Raw genomic sequence first — 20,415 nt, 5'->3', positions numbered from 1 at the left:
TTTTATCAGATATTTATTAGTTCCTTTTATGTGGAATAGAATGGTTAACAAGACAAACAGAGGTTCAGAGGTTCCGGCCCTCAGGGAGCTCTCAAGTCTAATCTCATTCAGGGATGCCAGGTACAGTTGTATTGGCTGTGCATTGCATTGCAGTATGTGGCAAAAAGGTTAAGTAGGATGGAGTTTCCCACTCCATTGGCCAAACTGCTTTCCCCCAGAAGGGTACAAGCAATGCAACATGGTTTGCATGTTGCTGGTGACATGCCCAGGGACGACCCATGGAGCCCTTAGCCTCCAGCACTGATGCTGACCTCTGTGAGCCATCTCTCCACCCATATACATCTCTGCTAGTGCTCACAATGACACTTGATGGCATGCCTAAACATAAGTCCCCAGTCCCTGGCAGCTAAACCATGGAGTCTCATGAAACTAGGCCCAACCCCTGTGTGCCCCTGCTTTGTCCTACCTGTTTCCATCTCATTGGGACCATGTGTCACGCCAGAGTGTCATGCAGGGTCTCTGGTCCCGCTCCCCACACAAGAACACAGAATATGGTGAGGCCAAAAACATCCACGGAGCCATAGATGGAGAAGTCATACCACTATATTCTTGCTGGTGGCTGGGTTGGAGATACAGGAAGCAGGAGCCACACTATCCGCAACTGTCATCCACTTCTCTGCAATCCGCAACCCTCACTCAGCTGTGCTAACTGCAATCCGCGCTTTCCAGCCACCATCTTCTTGCCAGCCCCCATTTGCTGCTAGCGTAGCCACAGCAGTTATATTAGTGGCCAATGGCTCACTGGTTACAGCTGACAGCCAACTAGCCACAGCTGATGGCCATCCAATCACAGTTGAAGGCCATTTACTACCTGAGCCAGCACCTTTCCACGTGAGGCCGAGAGCCTGGAAACTGTACTCCTGGCTCTGTGCCCACACCACGCAAGAACAGAACTCTAGCAGCTCCAAATACTTGCAGTGATGAGGGCCCTTCAGGCAATGGGGAGGAGAGGCCTCAGAGGACTCCCAACTCCAGAAACCCCTCCCTTGTGCTAATAAAGCTTTTTCATTTGGCCCAGCCTTGTGTGAGTTGAGGTGAGGTGTCAAGTCCAGATGGAACACTTTCTAGCCACTCTACCACAGCCCTGTCTTCCCACTTCTTCCCGCAAGAAAAGGCTGCAGTTTGAGGCCCAACCCTGGGGCCCTAATCCAAATCTGAATTTATTAGGACCTTCTGAGATGCCAGTGAGAATAAAGAGTAAAGAGGGCCAGCCCGGTGGTTCAGGTGGTGGGAGTGCCGCGCTCCTAAAGCCAAGGTCGCCATTTTGATTCTCACGTGGGCCAGTGACCTGCGCCCTCTACACCTATGATTGTAAACAACAGCTCTCCCAGGAGCTGGGCTGCCGTGAGCAGCTAGAGGTTGGCGTGAGCTGCTGTGAGCTACCATGAGCGGCTGGTGGCCAGCGTGAGCGGCCAGCAGCCAGCGAGAGCTGCCATGAGCTGCTGGGAGCAGCAGACTGACGACCAACTACCTCAGCTGTGGGGGAGCTCAAGGCTCATAATACCAGCATGGGTCAGGGAGCTGTGTCCTACAATAGACTGAGAAACAAAGGCTTCAACTGGAGTGGGGGGCGGGGTAGGCGGAAGAAGGGGGTAAAAAATTAAAGATTCCTCTCTGGCAAAAACACATGGACATTGGTTTATAATGGGGTCTGGAATCCCATTGTGGGTATATATATTGCAGGGCTTCTGCGCCCTCTGGAAGCAAGCCTGTCTCGGGTGGGGCTGAGGAGGAGGGGCTTCCTTCCTCCTTATCTCCAGAGCCAGCCTTGGCTTTCTGGAGCCCTGTCCCTCAGTTCGGGCTGCTTGCCATGAGGTTTCTGCTCCCCCTCTCGCTGCTGGTTTTGCTGGCGGCTGCCTACCAGGAAGGTGGGAGCGCGCGGAGGCGTCGGGCTGTGTGGGCGCAAGGCCCAGGAGACAATTCTCCCGTGTCCTCGGAGACCGAAGCGCCGTTCTGGGTCCGCATAAGCCCCACGTTCAAGGCCGTGCAGCCCGGGAGTTCGGTGTGGCTCAACTGCAGCAGCAGCTGCCCCCTACCGGAGGGCCCCAGGCTCCATACTGGACTGCAGCGAGGCAAGACGCTCAAAGGGTCCAACTGGGTATCCTTCCAGCTGCTGGATGTGAGGGCCTGGAGCTCCGACGTGCACTGCTACGTCACCTGCGCAGGAATAACGCAGGGTGCCACGGCCAGGATCAACGCCTATAGTGAGGGAAAGGGGCTCAGACCCGGCGGGATGAGGGGGGGGACAGAAATGGGGCGGTTGACAGTCGCGCTAGGGGGCGCCCGCGGACCTTGCTCAGCGGCCCCCTCTTGCTTTAGAACCGCCACACAGCGTGATCCTGGAGCCTCCGGTCTTAGAGGACGGTAAGTACACTCTGCGCTGCCACGTGACGCATGTATTCCCCGTGGGCTTCCTAGTGGTGACTCTGCGGCACGGCGGCCGGGTCATCTATTCTGAGAACCTCAAGCGCTTCACGGGCCTGGATCTGGCCAACGTGACGCTGACATATGAGTACTTGGCCAGGCCCTGCGACCTCTGGCAGCCGGTGACCTGCCACGCGCGCCTCAATCTTGACGGCCTGGTGGTCCGCAGCAGCTCCGCACCCATGACAATCTTCGGTGAGGCACCCTTGTGATTCTGGGGACTTGAGGAGGGGTGGGGAAGGGTTATGATCCCCGGAGGCTGTTCGTGCCAAGCTTGAGCTCCATGAGGGTCGTCACACCTCCAAGTGCTCGGTTCCTAATTCTCACTTCCTGTCCCCAGCTTGGAGCCCCGCGTCCAATCCCTTGGCTTCCACCTCCATCGCAGCCCTTGTGGGGATCCTTCTCATCGTAGGGGCTGCCTACCTGCGAAAGTACCTATTGATGCAGTCCCGGCCGTAGAAGGGGTGGTCCATGCCAGTTGAGCCTGAGCAAAAAGGAATCTGGACTACTTTGGGGAACCCTGCCTGGATCAATAAAGCCGACCTCTGTTCCATCTAAAGGTCCCCCAACAGTACACTGCCTCCGAGAAGTGGTCTTTTTTGGCCTTGTCGCACTTTCTCCAAGTTCCTTGTCTCCTTGAGGGCACCTGAGGTTTCCTCACTCTGGTTCAGAGTCCCAATCCCTCTGCATTGCTAGCCGGTGTAGTAATACACACCTGTCCTGTGGCTATTATCAGTGCGGTGCAGATGGGCAAAGCAAAGGCACTGGAAGGCCTTGGGCTGTGGGCGGGCGCCTTCACTATATGGCTTTTCCTGATTGGCTCCGCCGCTATCACCTGATTGGATATTACGTTTCCTTTCCCATCCCCCCCTTCCTTTCTACTTTTGATCCTGCACTTTTCCTGGAGCACAAGGGTGTGACGAGAACTGATCCCCATAATTCACTTGTTAGCGCCGGAGTGAAGAGCACAAGTGGGCGGGACATACTGAGGAACATGGACATACTGAGGAACGTGGATAGGCAGAATAGGTACCAATGTGGTGACTGCGAAGTAAGAGCAATCAGATGATCCACGTGGGGTGGCACAGACTTGCGTCCTGGCAACGTCCTGATAGTTATCCAGCCTGGTGGGCACATAAGGGTGTCAAAGCTTGGAGCCCAGATGCTGGGTCAAAAGTGTCACAGTTGGTCTCTTGGTCTCGCTTGGACACAGAATCTGGGTCCGCACTGAATGCCTGCTGGGCCTGCATGGTCCAGGGTTCCCACCCGCCGTGCGGAAAGTGGACTCAAGGGCGTTCTTCCGCGGCTTGCGCTCGCACACACAGAGTAGACACGTGCCCGCTGCACGCTGGGTAAATACAGACGGAGCCGAGCCGACCCTAATTTAGACTCCCGCGAACGCTGCGCGCACTCACACGTGTTCCCGACTCATTGGCACTTTGGTCCCCGCCCCCTCTGTCGCGTGCGGGGGCGGAGCGGGAGGGGGACTAGCGGCAGGGCAGTAACCCTCAGCTCCCCGGGGTCAAAAGGGGAAGGATCTATGAAGGAGGCATCCACACCCATCCCTAGAACTGTACCTACACCATCCAGCGCATACCAAATCGATCCCTGCCTCAGGGGGCGTTGGTGGGAAGGGCTAAATATGGAGGCGGAGCTCCGAGTCCAGCTTATTATCACAGCAAGTACGCTAGGAGTGGAGTGGGGGTTTGAGGACAATCCAGCATACCCCCGACCTCCGCGTCACCGCCCGGGATGACGCGGGAGCGCGCGGCCGCCTCCAGAAGGCTTCGGGAGATTGGGCAGGCCTCCACGTAGACCCCGGGGGTCGCTTGCTCCTGCCAGGACGCCTTCACCGAGGCCGGGAGCTTGGTGCACGCTCGCCCTCCCGCTTCCCCGCCTCCTCTGCCACCGCCCCCTCCTTGGAAACCAAGTTACCAACGTTAAACCAATCCCTGAGCGCAACTCTGCCTCCTCCACACCCCACCCGCGGCGCCGCGCCGCGCGGTCCTCGAGCCCAGCTCAGCGCTCGCGCTCCCATCACCTCCTGTGTTTCCCCTGCGGCGGCGATGCCAGGGCTGCGCCGGGCGCTGCTCAGCCTCTGGGCTGCCCTGGGCCTGGGGTTCTTCGGCCTCACAGGTAAGAGCCCGTCGCTGTTCCGGGTGGACAGAGAGGGGGTTTCTGGAGCTGAGAAGCGACCACATGCCCCTCCCGGCTCCGCCCTCGCTCGGCTCCCACGCTTCTGCCCCCACCTTGAGCCTTGGGCTTTCTTCTCTCTCTTCCCCAACATACACCTTACACCCTTTAAGATCCTGGGTGCTCTTCCGCACTCAACCTCGCACCCCGGAGACTCCATGTCGCCCTTGTTCCCTCCCGGGGTACCTCCTCACGCTCTGCTATGCACCATGGTCCACGGACTGGCATCTTTCCCTCTCGCGGCCCACGAAGACCCGATCTCCCCCACAGCTGTGATTCAGAGGCGCTGTTCTCGCTCCACCTGGAGCCTTGGCAACCGAGTCCCTCGATGTTCCCGCGGTTCCTTCCATGAGTCCAGCCCCGCGTCCTCTTTTCGTGTTCTTCACCCGGGTTTGGAGTCCTCCCTTATCCTTGATTCAGCCTCATCTCCCCTTTGCCCTGGCCTCAACCTCAGTCTCCCCCTCTCCCGGTGAGAATCCTGAGAACCAGTTCGTTTCCCTTCCCCCACCAGGGGCCCCCTCCTCCCAGCGTTGCTGTGTGCGTCGAAGACCCCATCTTTCATCTTCCCCCACACCCCCATACTTCCCCATCACCCCATAGGCACCTTGGAGACCAGGGCTCTCCGCTGCCACGTCCCAGAAACACCCTTGAGGTTTGCACCCTGGGAACGCGCCTCTAAAACTGAGGCTTGGGCAGGACGCGGAACTTCTGAGTTCTTTCCTTACTGCGGCCTCTGTTCATTCCCCGGGAATCCCTGACTCGGCACAGGGGTGGCTCCGCGGGCTGAACCCGCGTTTCTCTGGGCAGCGGTCGCGCAGGAGCCCTTCTGGGCAGACCTACAGCCCCGCGTGGCGCTTGTGGAGCGCGGGGGATCGCTGTGGCTGAATTGCAGCACCAATTGCCCACGGCCGGAGCGCGGTGGCCTGGAGACCTCGCTACGCCGGAATGGGACCCAGAGGGGTTTGCGTTGGCTGGCGCGGCAGCTGGTAGACATCCGCGAGCCAGAGACCCAGCCGGTCTGCTTCTTCCGCTGCGCGCGGCGCACACTGCAGGCGCGTGGGCTCATTCGCACTTTTCGTGAGTTCTCAGCAACCACGCTCTCACTCTACTTTCCCTACCTTTTAGGTCCCGCCCTCTGGGTCACAGGGTCCTCCCCTGCAGGCCCCACCCCCTGGATCCCCAAGCCCTCCCCTGTTGGCCCCTGGGTTCCACGCTACGTCCTGCTGAGCTTTTCCCACGGTTCCCCACATTGCAGAGCGGCCGGATCGTGTAGAACTGGTGCCGCTGCCTACCTGGCAGCCTGTGGGCGAGAACTTCACCCTGAGCTGTAGGGTCCCCGGTGCTGGGCCTCGTGGGAGCCTCACATTGACCCTCCTGCGGGGCGCGCAGGAGCTGATCCGCCGCAGCTTTGCTGGGGAGCCACCCCGAGCGCGTGGCGCGGTGCTGACAGCCACTGTACTGGCGCGGAGGGAGGACCATGGAGCCAATTTCTCTTGCCGCGCGGAACTGGACCTGCGACCTCACGGCCTGGGGCTGTTTGAAAACAGCTCGTTCCCCAGAGAGCTCCGAACCTTCGGTGAGTGGCTGCGGAGAGAAGGGGACCCAGAGGGATCGGGCCGGTCCTTAAGAAGTTTGGAAGCAGAGACTGAATTCTAATCCTTACTCCAACACTCACCAGCTAAAAGCTATTTTCCTCTCTGTGCCTTGAGGATAGTAGGATAAGATAGTGCACGGTAAAGCGCTTAGTATATATTGAGTGTTCAATACATAAATTCAAGCTCTGTTCTTCGACTCTCAGCACTGTCTCCAGACCTCCCGCGCCTCACTTTCCCCCGGCTCTTGGAAGTGGGCTCGGAAAGGCTCGTGAACTGCACCCTGGACGGGCTGTTTCCAGCCTCGGAGGCCGGTGTCTACCTGGCGCTGGGGGACCAGAGGCTGAACCCTGATATCACCCTCGAGGGGGACGCGCTCATGGCCACTGCCACAGCCACAGCTAGCGCAGAGCAGGAGGGCGCCAGGCAGCTGGTCTGCATCGTGACCCTGGGGGGCGAGAGCCGCGAGACCCGGGAGAACGTGACTGTCTACAGTAAGACCGGGTGAAGCGGGACCTCTGGGCCTCGAGGGTGGAGCCACAGGGACTGGAAGGCTAGGCAGTGAGTGGACCGGGCCTTAGTATTGGAATGGGCGTGGCCCGAAAGTTCCTAAGTGGCGGGGAAGATGGAGGACTGAAGCGGAATGGTGGGAGAGGCTGAGTCTGAGCCACCGGAAGCGAGTGTGGCCTGGGGTGAGCCTGAGTAGCCCGAGAGGCGGGGCGCGGTACTCACGGTTTGACCCCCGCGCTAGGAGATTTCCCGCAGATGAGGGGCAGCCTTGACCGCGGGAGGGGTGTGGTTAGTAGACTACTGGCAAATACCGCATCCCCAGGCTTCCCGGCGCCCCTCCTGACCCTGAGCGAGCCCAGCGTCCCCGAGGGGAAGATGGTGACAATAACTTGTGCTGCGGAGGCCCGAGCTCTGGTCAGACTGGACGGAGTTCCAGCCGCGGTCCCCGGGCGACCCGTCCAGCTTCAGCTAAACACCACGGAGAACGACGACAGACGCGGCTTCTTCTGCGACGCCACCCTCGAGGTGGACGGGGAGACCCTGAACAAGAACGAGAGCGCCGAACTGCGCGTCCTATGTGAGTTGACCTCTTGCCTCCCTCCTCGTGATCTCCAAGGACCTACCCGGTCCCTGGTCATGTCATGGAAGTGGGGCTTTTCTCATGGTACACGTGTAGCCTCTCTGCATCTCACACCCCTGCCCGCAGACGCCCCCCGGTTGGACGATTCGGACTGTCCCAGGAACTGGACGTGGCCGGAGGGCCCAGAGCAGACGCTGCGTTGCGATGCCCGCGGAAACCCAGCGCCCTCGGTGCACTGCGCCCGACTGGATGGCGGCGCGGTGCTGGCACTGGGCCTGCTGGGTCCCATTACTCGCGCACTCTCGGGCACTTACCGCTGCACCGCGACCAATATCCAGGGCGAGGCAGTCAAGGACGTGACGTTGACAGTGGAGTGTGAGTTGGGGGTGCGCATGGTGCATCTCTGTCTGGTTCTTACAGTCTAGGGGTGGCCAGCCTACAGGGAAGAGTAGGCGCAGGGTCTGAGGGGTGCCTTTGGGCGGGATTTTAGGAAAAGGAACAGGCTAGTGTGCGGGGTTGGAGGAAGACCTTGGAGAAAGACGGAGGGAAGGGGTAGGCGTTCCATAGGGATATGGGGCGTGGTATTTGAGCAGAGTCTTGGAAAGGTACGCTCCAAGCCATCTAACAATTTTTAGGCCAAAGACGGGGGGAGGGCCCTGTGGGTGCTTTGTAAAAACCAGAAAAAGGCGCCCCTCTGGGCTCACAAGGCCCCAAAATAGTGCATGGCTTGACTGGCATGACACCCCTTTGGTTCCACATCCTTGTGTGGGGCATAGCCTGCCCAATCCTTCCTGACTGCCTTGGGATGGGAAAGAGGATCTAGGAACATTAGGCTGATCCCTAAACCCAAACCCCCTTCAGATGCACCAGCACTGGACAGCGTGGGTTGCCCAGAGCACATTACATGGCTGGAAGGAACAGAAGCCTCGCTGAGCTGTGTGGCACACGGGTTCCCACTGCCAAACGTGAGCTGTGTGCGCTCTGGGGAGGCCCAGGTCATGGAGGGTCTGCTGCGTGTGGCCCGGGAGCACGCGGGCACCTACCGCTGTGAAGCCACCAATACTCAAGGCTCTGCGGCCAAAAATGTGGCCATCACGGTGGAATGTGAGTGAGGGCAGCAAAGGGCAAAATGGGTTATGTCAGGATAACCTTGGCCTGACTTCCAGTCCCTGCGTGACCCTCTGCTTCCCAGATGGCCCCAGTTTTGAGGAGCTGAGCTGCCCCAGCAATTGGACATGGGTGGAAGGATCTGGACGGCTGTTTTCTTGTGAGGTTGATGGGAAGCCACAGCCAAGACTGGAATGCGTCGGTTCTGGGGACACCGGTGAAGGGGTGCTGCTGCCTCTGGCACCCCCAGAACCTAGTCCCAGAGCCCCCAGCATCCCTAATGAACTGGCACCTGGTATCTACACCTGCAACGCCACCAACCGGCATGGCTCCATGGTCAAGACAGTGGCTGTTAGCGTGGAGTGTGAGCGGGGCCCAGGCTGGCTGGAGTAGAGGGTGCCCCAGGTCTGGCCCCTCCCTGATAACCCCTATGACTGCTTTGCAGCGCCACCACAAATGAATGAGTCCACCTGCCCAAGTCACCAGACGTGGCTGGAAGGGGAGGCTGCCAAGTTGGCCTGCGTCGCTGGAGGTCGCCCCTCCCCACAAGTGCGATGCTCCAGGGAGGGCGCTCCCCTGCCTCAGCAGCTGCGGGTGTCCAGACAGGATGCGGGCACCTACCGCTGCTTGGCCATCAACCCGCATGGCACGGACGCCCGGATGGTCACCGTGGGTGTGGAATGTGAGTGGGGTTAGCACTAGATAGAGGGTACGGTCCTCAGAACAGAGACTTGCAGCGGTCTGATTGCCCAGGGGAGCTCAAGGGCACCTCCTTAGTTCCATTTCCGGGGATAAAGAATCCCGGCCAAACTTGAGGATAATAAAAACTCTAGGGAAGAGAAGCCCGACCCCCCTCAAATCCTGGGTCAGAAGGACCCTAGCACGGGTCCCCACCTTCTCCCATTCGGTGTAGCTGGGCGAGGGATGTTAGTTCACACAACAGCCAGATTGTGGGGGGGGGAGACTCTGATGGGAGACTGGATCCCCGCCTGCGCATTCGAGCAGGGGTGGTCTCAGATTGTGCTGGGCGGAAGCGGGGCACCTGGTCAGCGTCGGGGCCGGCCCTGAGTCCCCTTACAACATTGTGTTCCCCCCCCTCCCCCCGCAGACCGGCCTGTGGTGGCCGAACTGGCCGCATCGCCTCCAGGAGGCGTGCGGCCAGGCGGGAACTTCACGTTGACTTGCCGCGCAGAGGCCTGGCCCCCGGCCCAGATCAGCTGGCGCGCCCCACCAGGGGCGCTCAACATCGGCCTGTCGAGCAACAACAGCACGCTGAGCGTGGCGGGCGCCCTGGGTAGCCATGGCGGCGAGTATGAGTGCGCAGCCACCAACACGCATGGGCGCCACTCGAGGCGCATCACCGTGCATGTGGCTGGTAAGTGGCATCTGGGGGGCGGAGTCCGCGACTTGGGTCATCTGACCTCCTTCCTCCCTGCCTTCCTGTATCCACAGATGAGACTGGAGGCCAGGGTAGAAATCTGGGGCGTCCTGACGGGTGGGGGACTTTGATGGTGGGATGAGGGTGAGGTGGAGGGAGAGGGAGCTGAATGAACTTCAAGGGGAGGGACCCTCCAGGGCTGTGACTGCTGTGGGGAGAGACTTATTCATTTGTCGGGGTTCTGCCTGGTGGAGAGTTGGTCCAATTCACCCTCCACTGTCTCTGTGGAGAAGAGGGCTTGGAGAGGGACCAAGCGCAGAGGATGGCAATGGCGGGGGTGGGGGGACTGGCGTGAAATAGATCCCTTCCCCCCATTTCGTGTCACTCGCAGGGTTGGTTCTCTCTGGGGTAGAGGAATGACCCGGTCCTCCCATCCTTATCCTTTTGGGGGTGAGGAGCGTTGACTTGTGGGTATCTCTGGAGCCAAGAGCTTATATCATCATGTGCTGGGGTGACGTGTAAAATGGGTCTTGTGTCACACTAGCGCTGGGAGTGACTTGGGTTTGGCATCTCATTGGGAGTAGGGGGAGCTCCCAGCTGGTCCAACCTCTTTGAGGGGCTCCACCCTGCAGGTCCGTGGCTGTGGGTCGCTGTGGGCGGAGCAGCGGGGGGCGCGGCACTGTTGGCCGTGGGGGCCGGCTTGGCCTTCTACGTGCAGTCCACCGCCTGCAAGAAGGGCGAATACAACGTGCAAGAGGCCGAGAGCTCGGGCGAGGCCGTATGTCTCAACGGCACTGGCGGGGGCACAGGCGGGGGCGCGGGCCCTGAAGGTGGAACAGAACCTGCGGACACTGCGGAGGCGCCCGCTGGGGGCGAGGTCTTCGCCATACAGCTGACATCAGCGTGAGCCCTCTCCCCGCGGGCCGGGGGACGCCCCCCAAGACGCAATGGGGGCTTATTGTTTTATTTATTCATTTATTTATGTATTCAATTCCAGGGCGTTACCCCCATTTTCTACCCCCCTACCCAGTAAAGTTTTTATAAAGGACACTGGTTCAGTCTGTGTCAGTCTGCAAGGTGGAGGCCCCCCAGGGTTCGAATCCAAACCCCGTGGGTTATTCATTCAAAACACTGTTTTTGTTTTTGAGAGTCTGCTATCTCTGGAGCAGTCTGCACGGTGTGACCTGGAGCTTCTTTCCGTTCCCCATTTCCTGCTCTCACAGCACCCTTGGGCAGGGGTGGGGACCACATTCCTTCCTTCCTCTCCCTTAGGTTTATCTCTTCCTCCCAGCACTGCTTTCTAAATCGGCTAACTCTTTACTGTGAGAGCTAGGGGCTTCCCCAGGATGGTTCCTAGCCCACCTTCCCCAGATGGGTGGAGCCCCGCTCCCAGGGATCTGGGCATCAGACCCCTGCCAAGGGCTCGCCCAGATGGTAAACGAAGGTAGTGGCTGCAGCTATGGCTGTCAGCTCCCAGGATGTCCCTGTCTCACTCTCAAAGTGTCCTCCATCTTGTCCATCCACTGTGCCTCAGTTTACCTTCAACCTGCCTTTGGATTTGACCCATCATGATTCAGAACAGAAACACAGGGTATCAAGTGAAACTCCTACTGCACACCACTATCCCCCTCACTCCCCACAACATAAGGAGAGAACAGCTGGGCCTCCCCCCAATCTCCTCCTCCCTCAAAAGCAGGAACAGAACTGCAGAGGAGGAAGCAGGTCTGGACAGCGAACTCCGTTGGCTGCCCATGCCAACATTTCATGAGCAAAGGTGAGAGCAGGAAACGGCAATAGAGGCCACGCCAGTGCTGGGGTGCCAAGTACCAAAGGCAACAAGGCACAGCCCCTGCAGTCCTACCCCCTCAATCACCTCTTTCCATTCCCACACACCTCCTCCATGTTCCTTGAACCCCACAAAGTCCTGCCTGCCACAGGGCCTTTGCTCTTGCAAAAAGATAGAATGGCATGTCTTGCCATTCTATCTGCCTGGAGTGTCCTCACCCCAAATAGCCCCACAGTTAGTTCTTTATCCTCAGGTCTCTATGCAAATGTCACCTTCTCAGAGAGGCCTTCCTGAACCATGGCTAAGGTAGTCAGTCACCCAACTCTTCCACATCTTCTATACTTTCTCTGTAGCACCAAGCGCTACTTGACATTCCATTAGACATGCGATTGACTATTTCTTTACTGTCACTCTAGAATATTGGCTGCACTAGAGCAGGAATCTTTGCTCTGTTCACCCTGCAGTGTCCCAATTGGGGGCTGGCATACAGTAGTTGCTCAATAAATGCTGAATAAATGGATAAAAACAGCCATGAGTTTGCAGACACACAGTCTGAGACCTTTGTGTTTTCAGTGTGTGTTCCCAGATTCTCCATGCTGGGCAGAGATTCCCCCTGTCATGGTCAGGAACACAGATGTGGCGGTGACCTTGTACCTCCAAAGTCATGGTTGAGTCAGGGAGAGGAAGGTGAATAAAATGACCCTGGAGCAGTAGAGAACTGGAAGTTCTGGTAGGTCCTAAGAGGGAGACCAGCAAGGAGCTGAACTAGAGCCTGCCATGGGTAGGAATGGCATGTCTGTTTTAGACAGAGTGGTCAAGGGGGGCTTCTTTGAAGGCTGAGCCTCCCCTCCCCAAGTGGTAAGAAGGTGGCAGCTAAGGGAGACCTGGGGGAAGAGTGTTCTGATCCAAGGAAGGGGGACTAAATGAGTCAGGGTCTGAGGGCTGAGGAATCTGGGCCCAGCCTTCTCTACTGGCCCACCCAGGAGAGACTAAAGGGGTCTCACAGGGACTGCCTTCTCAGGGCATGTGACCAGGCAAGTCTCACTCACCCACAAGGCAGGGACCAGCCCTGCCTTCACTGCATCCCACCCGTCCTTGACTCTCGCTCCTCCCTCCCCGTGAGCACTGGCAACCAGAGCTCTGCCCAGGGTCTGCCTCTTCCACATGGCTTTTGGCTTCAGGCTGGGGACACCTTTTGGTGGGGTTAAAGAGATCTTAAAAGAGGGGGAGGGGAACACAGCAGGGACTGGTCCCTGTAGGAAGCAGGAAGGTGACATTCTGCAGGCAGAGGTGGAGCTGACAGATGAGGGGCCCACAGTGTATCAATGTGTGCCTTCTGTATGTGTTTCATGTGTGTCTATTATGTGTATCTGTCGTGGCTATCGACAGGTGTGTCTATCGTCTATCAGTAGATGTGTGTCTGTCAACCCGTGTGTCTTTCAGTCTTTTGTGTAGTCTGTGTCTCACATGTGTCAGCACATGTTTCTGTTCGTGTGTGTGTGTCTTTCTACACGTGTTGTCTGTCTCTGTGTGTGGTGGCTGTTCCCGTGTGGGATGTTGTGGTGCATGTAGCTAGTCCCCTGTGGGGGGCTGGTGCCTGTATACATAACCATATGTGTGTGTCCCTCAGAACCCCAATGAGAAAATTCCTGCCCCATGTTCCCGGGCTGGGGGAGAGGCGGGTGAGGGCACAAGAGGTGGGACTCCCAAGTCACAGCGTTCCTTCTCTGAGTAGCTCTGCTCTTTATTGTCCCTGCTAGTAACAGTATGAATGTCACTGCTGAGAGCATTTTCTGAGGGGAGCTCAGCCACACCTGATTGATTGGAACAGGGGCCCAGGATGGGGCCAGTGACCCCCTGAGAAAGGGGCGGTGGGGTTTGAGGCCTGGGTCTTCCGCCTGGGGACTGTGAATGGGAAGGGGGCAGAGAGCAGGCAGGCCGAAGCCCTCAAGACCCAAGTTCGTTTCCCATTCCTCCTAGGAGGTCTTCCGCCCATTCTTCCCCTGGAGAAACTGAGGCAGGACAGGCAGGGCTGGATGAGGAAGGGCTTACCCTTCCTGAGTTGGGCCTTGGTGGGGGCCCAGGAAAACCCCACATCTGCCACATAACCTTTTGGGCTGGACATTTTTTCTGGGTACCAGCCAGCAGCTGGAGCACCGGGTGCCATATTTCTTATACCTGGAGTGGGAGTACAAGAAACCAACATTCAGGATGCAGCAGGGGTATAGAAACCGCCACAAAAAAACCAACTTTCCCCAAGGAGTACCTATGCTAGCTAAGCACAGGCGGATTTGCATCCCCACCCCAACTCCTCCATCCTGCGGACCTGATACCACAGGCATTGCAGAGAGGGGTCCCATCTTCAGCATCTCGCCAGAGAGGGGTCCTCTGGGTCCTACAGGAAGCACAGCGCCGGGGCCCTGAAGGGGCAGAGGCCAAAGGGCAGATGTCAGAGGCCAAGAGTCTGAGCTCAGGAGTCCCATGTGGGGTGGAGCATGGGGATCTCTGTGAAGGCCACAGCTCTGGGCCAGCCCCAGGTGTTGCCAGATCTAAGACAGGGAAAGCTAGGAAGGGAGACAGATGGCAAAGCTTGGCAGAGGCGGAAACTGGGGGTGGAGTGACTCAGCTGAGTGGTGGGGGTACTGCAACTCCTCAGATGGGTCTAAATGGGGAAGCAGGATGGGGAGAAAGACAGGGAGGACAGGAGGTTGGTCCCCCCAAATATTTATAGCTTTCAGGTCTCCAGGACTCACCCAGGGCCTCACTGCCTCCCAGGTTAGCCTCAGGGCCCCCAGTGGGGCCTGCAGGGGGACCCTGAGAGCGGCTGCTGCAGGCCAGGCTAGAGAGCAGACAAGCATGTTAGCATTAGGGAATCTATCCTGTCCTAGACAGCCCCCCAAAATGAAGATTTTCTATGAAGGTATCAGGCATTAGAAGGCATCTGATGTCTGAAGGGCCTGGCTTGGTCCCTCATTAGCAATAAAAATAATGATTATCATCTGAAGAGGTAGTTAGCCTGGGGCCAGCCTGCCAGGTTGAAATCCCATTTCTCCTTAGTCTTCGCTGTGCGACCCTGGACAAGTGATTTCCCCCTCTGTGCCTCAGGTTCCTGCATCTGTAAAAACAGGCTTTATAATGCTTCAGTGAGACCATACACATCAATCAAGTGTTACCTGTTACCTCTTATCGTTATTCCTGACAAATGGTAGCTATTATTATTGGAAAAAATAACATAGCAGCGGCTGTCAGTATGGTCAGGCCCATCTCATAAAGAGGAGACCCAGGCTCAGACCAGGAAGTGGCTGGCCATAGCAGCAGGGCAGGGACTGGCAGTAGTCTTGCTCAGAGACTGGGCCATTTCTAACGCAGGACTGGTGTAGGAATCTGTGAGCCAGGCCTGGAGGCACCCCGCCCCAGGCCTCCGTCCCCACCGTTACCATTAATTGCATAAAGGGTGCCCTTACCAGGGCCAGCCCTTACCTGTAGCTGGGTATGATCTGTAGGCTGGAATCCGGCTTTATATGAAACTTCAGCGTCACCCCCTCGAACTGGGGGTCCACTTTCTCTGCGCCCCGGTGCGGGTTCAACTGCTTCCGGGGTCTCTTCTGGGGTGGGGCTGAAGGGACTGAGGGTGTCCCTGGGGGCCCCAGGCTATGTTGCTGGTTGACTGAAGTCAGCATGGCCCTGGCATTCCTGGCCAGAGGTGGGGGTCCCAGCGCCCCAAGGGCCTTCAGCTCCCAGCAGGGGCCCAGGGCCTGGGTGTCCCCAGCAGGGGGGTGGGCCAGGCCCTCTGTCTCTGGAAGGAAGTGCAGGGCAGTGACGGAATCCTGGTGTGCAGGCCAGAAGGACCTGGGAACAAGGGGTAGTGTGTGTGGTCACTCCCTTCCTGGGTGGCATTACATAGGCCTCGGGGACACGGGGCAAGGGGAACCGCATGACCTCTAACCACATATGACCCCACGTACCCCTGGAGACCAGAACCTCTTTGTAAGTATCAGTAACTAACATTGTGGCCCCTGAATAATTCCAGAAACCAGAGGTCATGACCCCTTGACCATTGGGCCAGGATGGGGGAAGGGGCAGCTTCTTAACGCACCTGCCACTGGGTGTGAGGCATCTTGGGGCCCTTGGCGCCTGCTGGGTGGGGGTTCCGGGGAGCGGTTCGTTGTCCAGACAGAACGGCGCCAGCAGCTCTCGCAGCATCATCGAGAGGTCCGGTGCTGGCTCAGCCTCCATCATGCCCCAGCCCAGCCCTCTCTCCTAATCTCGCTTGGCCCCGCCCCTACCGGCCCACGGAGGAGCGCCACCTGGGTGGGCGGGACCTGCGGGATACTGAGCTTCAGGCAGAGGTGGGCAATAAGTCCTACCTGGGCAGGGCGGGCGATGTCCGGTGCCTGCTTCCTAGCTCCCAATCTCAGGCCAGGCACTGCCCCTCTCCCTTCCGACTCTGCTAGGGTGGCCTGCACATCCCTGGCGGCCAAGGGCGGCCCGGGCCCCTCCAAATCCCTCCGCGGCTGCAGGGGCGGGGCCTCGCCACGCTGACGCAAGTGGGCCCTCAGGCTCTCAAGCCCTCTCCTCCAGTCTTCTGCCTCAGTTTCCCCACTGGCCCCATCACTGCTGTGGGAGGGGAGAGCTGGGGCCTGGAAGATGCAGCTGTAGATCCAGAGGAAAGCCCCGGCCAGGACACTCAAGATGCTGCAGTTCTGTGCGACTGTTTTATTGTCACTCTAATTAGATTCCACCCCTATCCACACCCCCATTCTCAGGGGTTTGGGGAGGCTGCCCCAACCGGGGCCCTGTTCCCACCAGAGCCTGGACGTGGGATCTCTCTGAAGCATTTGGCCTCCTGGGTGCTTCCAACATCTCTCTCGGGCCTGTCCGTGCTCTGGGCTGGGAGGGGCTGGCAATTTGGCTATTCCTCCAGTCCTGGCCCTGGGGCCATGGGTGTATGGGATGGTCCAGCAGCCCATGTCAGTGGGGCTTGGGGACATGGCCGTCCACGTAGAAGTTCCTGGTGATCTTGGGCAGGGTGAATTCAGCCCCTTCAAGTTCCGGCGTCAGTATGATCTGGCAGCCCAGCCGGGAGTTCTCTTGGAGGAGGGGGGCCATGTCCAGCATGTCATCCTCCCTGGGCAAGGAGGGCAGCGGTTAGTTATGGGCACGTTGGTGCAGCCGGCGAGGGCTCAGAAGGACAGGGAGGGGTCACCTCTCAGGCCAGAGAGAGGCAGCCTGATCAAGTCCAGGGGTGCTATGCCCCTGCCAGCACCTAGAGTGGGGAGAAGAGCTGGGGCTGCCCTCCGCTGCTGCCCAGTGGACCTCTAAACACTGGGAATGCAGAGGCTCAATGGCCAACCCTGCAGCTCCAAGCTGGGAGGGGCTGCCGTGCTCACCTCTCATCAGGAGGTGGTAGAAGGTCCAGGTGGTCCTCGCTCACGTACACATGGCAGGTGGAGCACGCCAGAGAGGCTTCACAGGCCCCTAAGGGCAGCAAGTGAAGGGAACGTAGGTGAGGGGCATGGTCATGCTGGTGCCATCCGGTGAAAGACATAACAGAGAAGTCTGTGTCACCACGTGCCCCCATCTTTCCCTCCCGGGCCTGTACACCCATTGTGTGCACCCTCCACCCTGTCATTTACTCAGCTAGCTGCTCCTGAGCTGCAGATAGGTTTTGCAAAGGGATATCCTGGGTGTCCCATTTCCCAACGATTCCCCACCATGCTGGGTACATGCAACCATTAATGAGTGTGGACTGGGCTGCAGTGTAGCTGAGAAGGGAAAGGCCAGGCAGCTTCCCTGTAGCCTGTGAGCCCTTGCTGTGACTCTGTCACGGTGACTGGCCAATGTGTTCCCACTTCCCTCCAGTTCCTTAAGGAGGGACCAGCTCACTCGGCACCTAGTGCGGCAGGGGAAGGAGTCAGGGAATAAAGGTTGCAAGATGCAGAAGTGGAGATTTCCTGATGGCCTCTGGACACTCTGTCACCCTTCTGATTGATGACTGAACTGTGCTTGTGGAAAATGGCCCTCCTGGACTAAAACCTTCCAAAAAGTTTTCACAGACAGAAAATCCAAATCCCTGGTACCCTCCCCTCCCTCACTCAGTCCACATCAGCCACACCAGCCCCCTTGCTCAACCCCAGCACCACAGAAACTTTGCACTTGCTATACCCTTGGCCCGAAATGCTCTTCTGTCTCCTCTTTCCATGGCCAGATCTTGTCTTCGGGGATTCAACTGTCCTCCAAGTTCCCTATCTCCCGTTTCTTGTCCTTCACCCTGCCTTGTTAAGTCTTACTCATTTCTATACAGCATTTTTCACAGTCTGAAGTTACCATCTTCATCTCTGGGTTTACCTGTCGCCCATCAACCTGCCCTCCTCTCTCTGTACATGGCACTGAGCCTGGCATGTTGTAGATGCTCAAGAGACATCTGTTATAAGTGAATGATGGGACAGAATTCTCCTTTCTCTTCCAGACATGTTGGACAATGAGGGTGGAGTCCTCATCTGAGGCCTTGGGTCAAGGCAGCCTCCTGACCCAGCAGAACCTCCTGTCCCCTGGGAAGAAACTTAACGTTGAAACTCCAAATAGATCCCAGCTTCTCTTCCTTGGCCCTGTCTCCCACCTCATTAGCACCCTCGTCCCTTGAGATTGTCTAATATAAATGTCCCAACTAGTCACTGCACACTAACAATTTGTCAGGCACTAAGCACTATGCACGATGTCTGTTTAATCCTCCATAACAACCCAGCAAAATGGAACTATGTTAGGCCATTTTATAGATGAGGAAACAGGCCCAGAGATGCTAAGTACCTTGCTCAGGGTCACACAGCTGGTAAGAGGCAAAATTTGAACACAGGCCACTTACCTCTAAAACTCATATTCCAATCTCCATCCTGATTGCTAGCCATTGGGTTCCAGAACAAAATTTAAGACAGGCCTGCCATGACCATCCCCATCTCCATCCCCTCTAATAAGCCTCCCAATTACAGTCACCAAATAACCCTATACACTTTTTCAGGCTATCCTTTTCAGTTGCTGATAATATAATTACATATTTACTCCCTATTAGGTTAAAATTGGTATGAAATGACAGGCTTTATCTATTTTTGTACACTGCTGCCTGGCACACAGTAGGTGTTCAATATCCACAGACGAGCAGTACAGATTAGTGGCTAAAATAGGCTGGGTTTGAATCTAATGTTGTCATTTCACCTTGGATCAGGTCTCCACAACCTGGGGCTCAATTTCCTCCCTATAAAATGAGGTAATCTTCCCTAATGCATAAAGTTGTCATGAAGCGTCAATGAATGAATTAATGTGTTAACACACTTAGAGTAATCTCTGCTATCATTATCTTTCCTTCAACAAATACTGATTTAATATCTGTTGCATCTAAATACTGTGACTGGCAACACATACATGTGAACGTGGCAAACAGTGTTTCTGATCTCTTCTGGGGACAGATGACAAAGAAGGATATAAAACAGTGAGAAGTGCTATGAGGACAATAAAACACACTAATATGATAGGCTGAGGCATGGGGCCTTAAGCTTGGCTGAGGGGGATGAGATTGCTAGAAAGATAACATTTACATTGAGACCTGAAGGATGAGAAGAAACCAGAAGATCTACTGGGAATTCACTTCAGACCCAGGGAGTAGCAAACGCAAAGGCCTGAGGCAGGAATGAATTTGGCAGTTTAAGGAATAGCAAGAAAGCTAGCATGGCCAGAATAGAGGGAGGAAGGGCAGTACAAGCAGGAGTTTTAGTAACCTCAGGTAAATGCTCAAACAAATGCTGAAGGAATGAAAGTTAAGAGCTGATCCGGGGATGAGGCAGTGGTGAGGAGTCTGGATTTTAGTCCATGATTGGTGAAAGGCATGGGAGGGTTAAGCAGTGGAGTGACATATATGATTTGTGCGTGTTTCTTTCTTTTTTCTCTTTTTAAAAAAATGAATGATAGGGGCCTCCCAAATTCTCTGGGCCTGACTCCCACCTTCCAGGTCCACTCCATGGCGCTGGGCCAGGTGGAGAACATTGTCCCCGACTCTGCCGCTCACAGGAATCCGTTGGCCTGACCGGTCTACGAACACCACATTCACCCTGGGGACAGACGGGGGCGCGGATGGCGAACTGGATGATGGCCCAAAATCTAGGGTTAGGAAGTCTGGCTTGGGCTTGACGGACAGCGAAATAAGGCGAAGCAGATGGGGGACCCAAGGATAACGCATCAGGGCAAGGTGGGGATCAGAGGAACATCGTGGGATGAGGAGTGGAGGACTTGGCCCCCGCCCCCCCACCGCTCCGCCACCCCCCCACCCCCACCCCCGCCACTCACACGTCCCCAGGCCGCTCGGGGCCGCTGGCTTCTTTCTCCCCGGCCGGGCGCGAGCCTGGAAAACACGGTTAGGTGAGAGGACGCGCCGCGCCCTGCCGGCATTCGACGGGTTAACGCTGTCCCCATCCCGATGCGCTCTAGGTACCTGTCGCCCGGAATTTTCTGGCTGTCGCTGGCGCCGCCGCCTTCCAGGATCCCCAACAGCCTCCAGGTCGGCTCCACCAGGTGCTCCACGCCACCCGTAGCAAGAAACCGCCATTCGCACCGCCCCGAGCCATGGAGGCAGCCATGACAGGCATCACGTGACCCGAAGACTGGGCATGCGCTGTGGCGCACAACGGAGCAAAGGGCTTACAATCATCCCCATAAAAGCGCCAACGCTTGCTTGTAGCGTGTGGATCCAGGCGTGGACTGCCGGAGTGGGGAAAGGTGAAGGCTCCGGCACACCAAG

General features: G+C 57.4%; 4 protein-coding genes across 7 annotated transcripts; 2 read left to right on the top strand and 2 right to left on the bottom strand.

Annotated features, from left to right (window-relative positions):
- The first annotated feature begins 813 nt into the window (after positions 1 to 813).
- Positions 814 to 3,217, top strand: ICAM4 (intercellular adhesion molecule 4 (Landsteiner-Wiener blood group)). Its single transcript, XM_033134551.1, has 3 exons — positions 814 to 2,264; positions 2,380 to 2,679; positions 2,825 to 3,217. Exons 1-3 carry the CDS (start codon positions 1,871 to 1,873, stop codon positions 2,941 to 2,943), a joined length of 813 nt encoding a protein of 270 aa, XP_032990442.1. The 5' UTR covers positions 814 to 1,870; the 3' UTR covers positions 2,944 to 3,217.
- Positions 3,218 to 4,191: 974 nt separating this feature from the next.
- ICAM5 (intercellular adhesion molecule 5) lies at positions 4,192 to 10,892 on the top strand. 2 transcript variants are annotated; one of them, XM_033133360.1, is made up of 12 exons: positions 4,542 to 4,620; positions 4,948 to 5,146; positions 5,485 to 5,754; positions 5,933 to 6,253; positions 6,476 to 6,763; positions 7,102 to 7,356; positions 7,486 to 7,734; positions 8,221 to 8,463; positions 8,552 to 8,830; positions 8,912 to 9,148; positions 9,575 to 9,841; positions 10,477 to 10,892. In XM_033133360.1, exons 2-12 carry the CDS (start codon positions 5,026 to 5,028, stop codon positions 10,749 to 10,751), a joined length of 2,805 nt encoding a protein of 934 aa, XP_032989251.1. In that variant the 5' UTR covers positions 4,542 to 4,620; positions 4,948 to 5,025; the 3' UTR covers positions 10,752 to 10,892. The 2 variants fall into 2 exon arrangements, with proteins under 2 accessions (XP_032989252.1, XP_032989251.1); XM_033133361.1 differs by lacking the exon at positions 4,948 to 5,146 and having other exon boundaries at positions 4,192 to 4,620.
- Positions 10,893 to 12,667: 1,775 nt separating this feature from the next.
- ZGLP1 (zinc finger GATA like protein 1) lies at positions 12,668 to 15,892 on the bottom strand. The gene is made up of 5 exons (XM_033133613.1): positions 15,727 to 15,892; positions 15,111 to 15,479; positions 14,384 to 14,469; positions 13,957 to 14,050; positions 12,668 to 13,808 (listed from the first exon to the last, which is right to left on the bottom strand). The coding sequence occupies exons 1-5, from the start codon at positions 15,867 to 15,869 to the stop codon at positions 13,679 to 13,681; spliced, it is 822 nt and encodes a 273-aa protein (XP_032989504.1). The 5' UTR covers positions 15,870 to 15,892; the 3' UTR covers positions 12,668 to 13,678.
- FDX2 (ferredoxin 2) lies at positions 15,889 to 20,296 on the bottom strand. 3 transcript variants are annotated; one of them, XM_033133616.1, is made up of 5 exons: positions 20,110 to 20,296; positions 19,965 to 20,019; positions 19,623 to 19,778; positions 17,021 to 17,108; positions 15,889 to 16,758 (listed from the first exon to the last, which is right to left on the bottom strand). In XM_033133616.1, exons 1-5 carry the CDS (start codon positions 20,221 to 20,223, stop codon positions 16,602 to 16,604), a joined length of 570 nt encoding a protein of 189 aa, XP_032989507.1. In that variant the 5' UTR covers positions 20,224 to 20,296; the 3' UTR covers positions 15,889 to 16,601. The 3 variants fall into 3 exon arrangements, with proteins under 3 accessions (XP_032989507.1, XP_032989505.1, XP_032989508.1); XM_033133614.1 differs by having other exon boundaries at positions 19,623 to 19,759; XM_033133617.1 differs by having other exon boundaries at positions 16,010 to 16,758; positions 19,623 to 19,729; positions 20,110 to 20,293.
- Between the last annotated feature and the right edge of the window lie 119 nt (positions 20,297 to 20,415).

The sequence above is a fragment of the Rhinolophus ferrumequinum genome, chromosome 18, assembly GCF_004115265.2.
Source record: "Rhinolophus ferrumequinum isolate MPI-CBG mRhiFer1 chromosome 18, mRhiFer1_v1.p, whole genome shotgun sequence".
Classification (NCBI taxonomy): Eukaryota; Metazoa; Chordata; class Mammalia; order Chiroptera; family Rhinolophidae; genus Rhinolophus; species Rhinolophus ferrumequinum.
Note: the sequence above shows the minus strand (reverse complement) of the source record. Positions and strands in the feature narration are given on the sequence as shown.

Coding starts and splice junctions, on each gene's coding strand:
- ICAM5 (XM_033133360.1), top strand. CDS start 5,026: ATGAGTCCAGCCCCGCGTCCTCTTTTCGTGTTCTTCACCCGGGTTTGG. Junction 7,357..7,485: donor CGCCGAACTGCGCGTCCTAT/GTGAGTTGACCT, acceptor CCCTGCCCGCAG/ACGCCCCCCGGTTGGACGAT. Junction 9,842..10,476: donor CATCACCGTGCATGTGGCTG/GTAAGTGGCATC, acceptor TCCACCCTGCAG/GTCCGTGGCTGTGGGTCGCT.
- ZGLP1 (XM_033133613.1), bottom strand. CDS start 15,869: ATGATGGAGGCTGAGCCAGCACCGGACCTCTCGATGATGCTGCGAGAG. Junction 14,470..15,110: donor CAGATCATACCCAGCTACAG/GTAAGGGCTGGC, acceptor TCTGCTCTCTAG/CCTGGCCTGCAGCAGCCGCT. Junction 13,809..13,956: donor TGCAATGCCTGTGGTATCAG/GTCCGCAGGATG, acceptor CTCCCACTCCAG/GTATAAGAAATATGGCACCC.
- ICAM4 (XM_033134551.1), top strand. CDS start 1,871: ATGAGGTTTCTGCTCCCCCTCTCGCTGCTGGTTTTGCTGGCGGCTGCC. Junction 2,265..2,379: donor GGCCAGGATCAACGCCTATA/GTGAGGGAAAGG, acceptor CTCTTGCTTTAG/AACCGCCACACAGCGTGATC. Junction 2,680..2,824: donor CGCACCCATGACAATCTTCG/GTGAGGCACCCT, acceptor TCCTGTCCCCAG/CTTGGAGCCCCGCGTCCAAT.
- FDX2 (XM_033133614.1), bottom strand. CDS start 20,263: ATGCCTGTCATGGCTGCCTCCATGGCTCGGGGCGGTGCGAATGGCGGT. Junction 20,020..20,109: donor CAGAAAATTCCGGGCGACAG/GTACCTAGAGCG, acceptor CGTGTTTTCCAG/GCTCGCGCCCGGCCGGGGAG. Junction 17,109..19,622: donor CCATGGAGTGGACCTGGAAG/GTGGGAGTCAGG, acceptor TGCTGCCCTTAG/GGGCCTGTGAAGCCTCTCTG.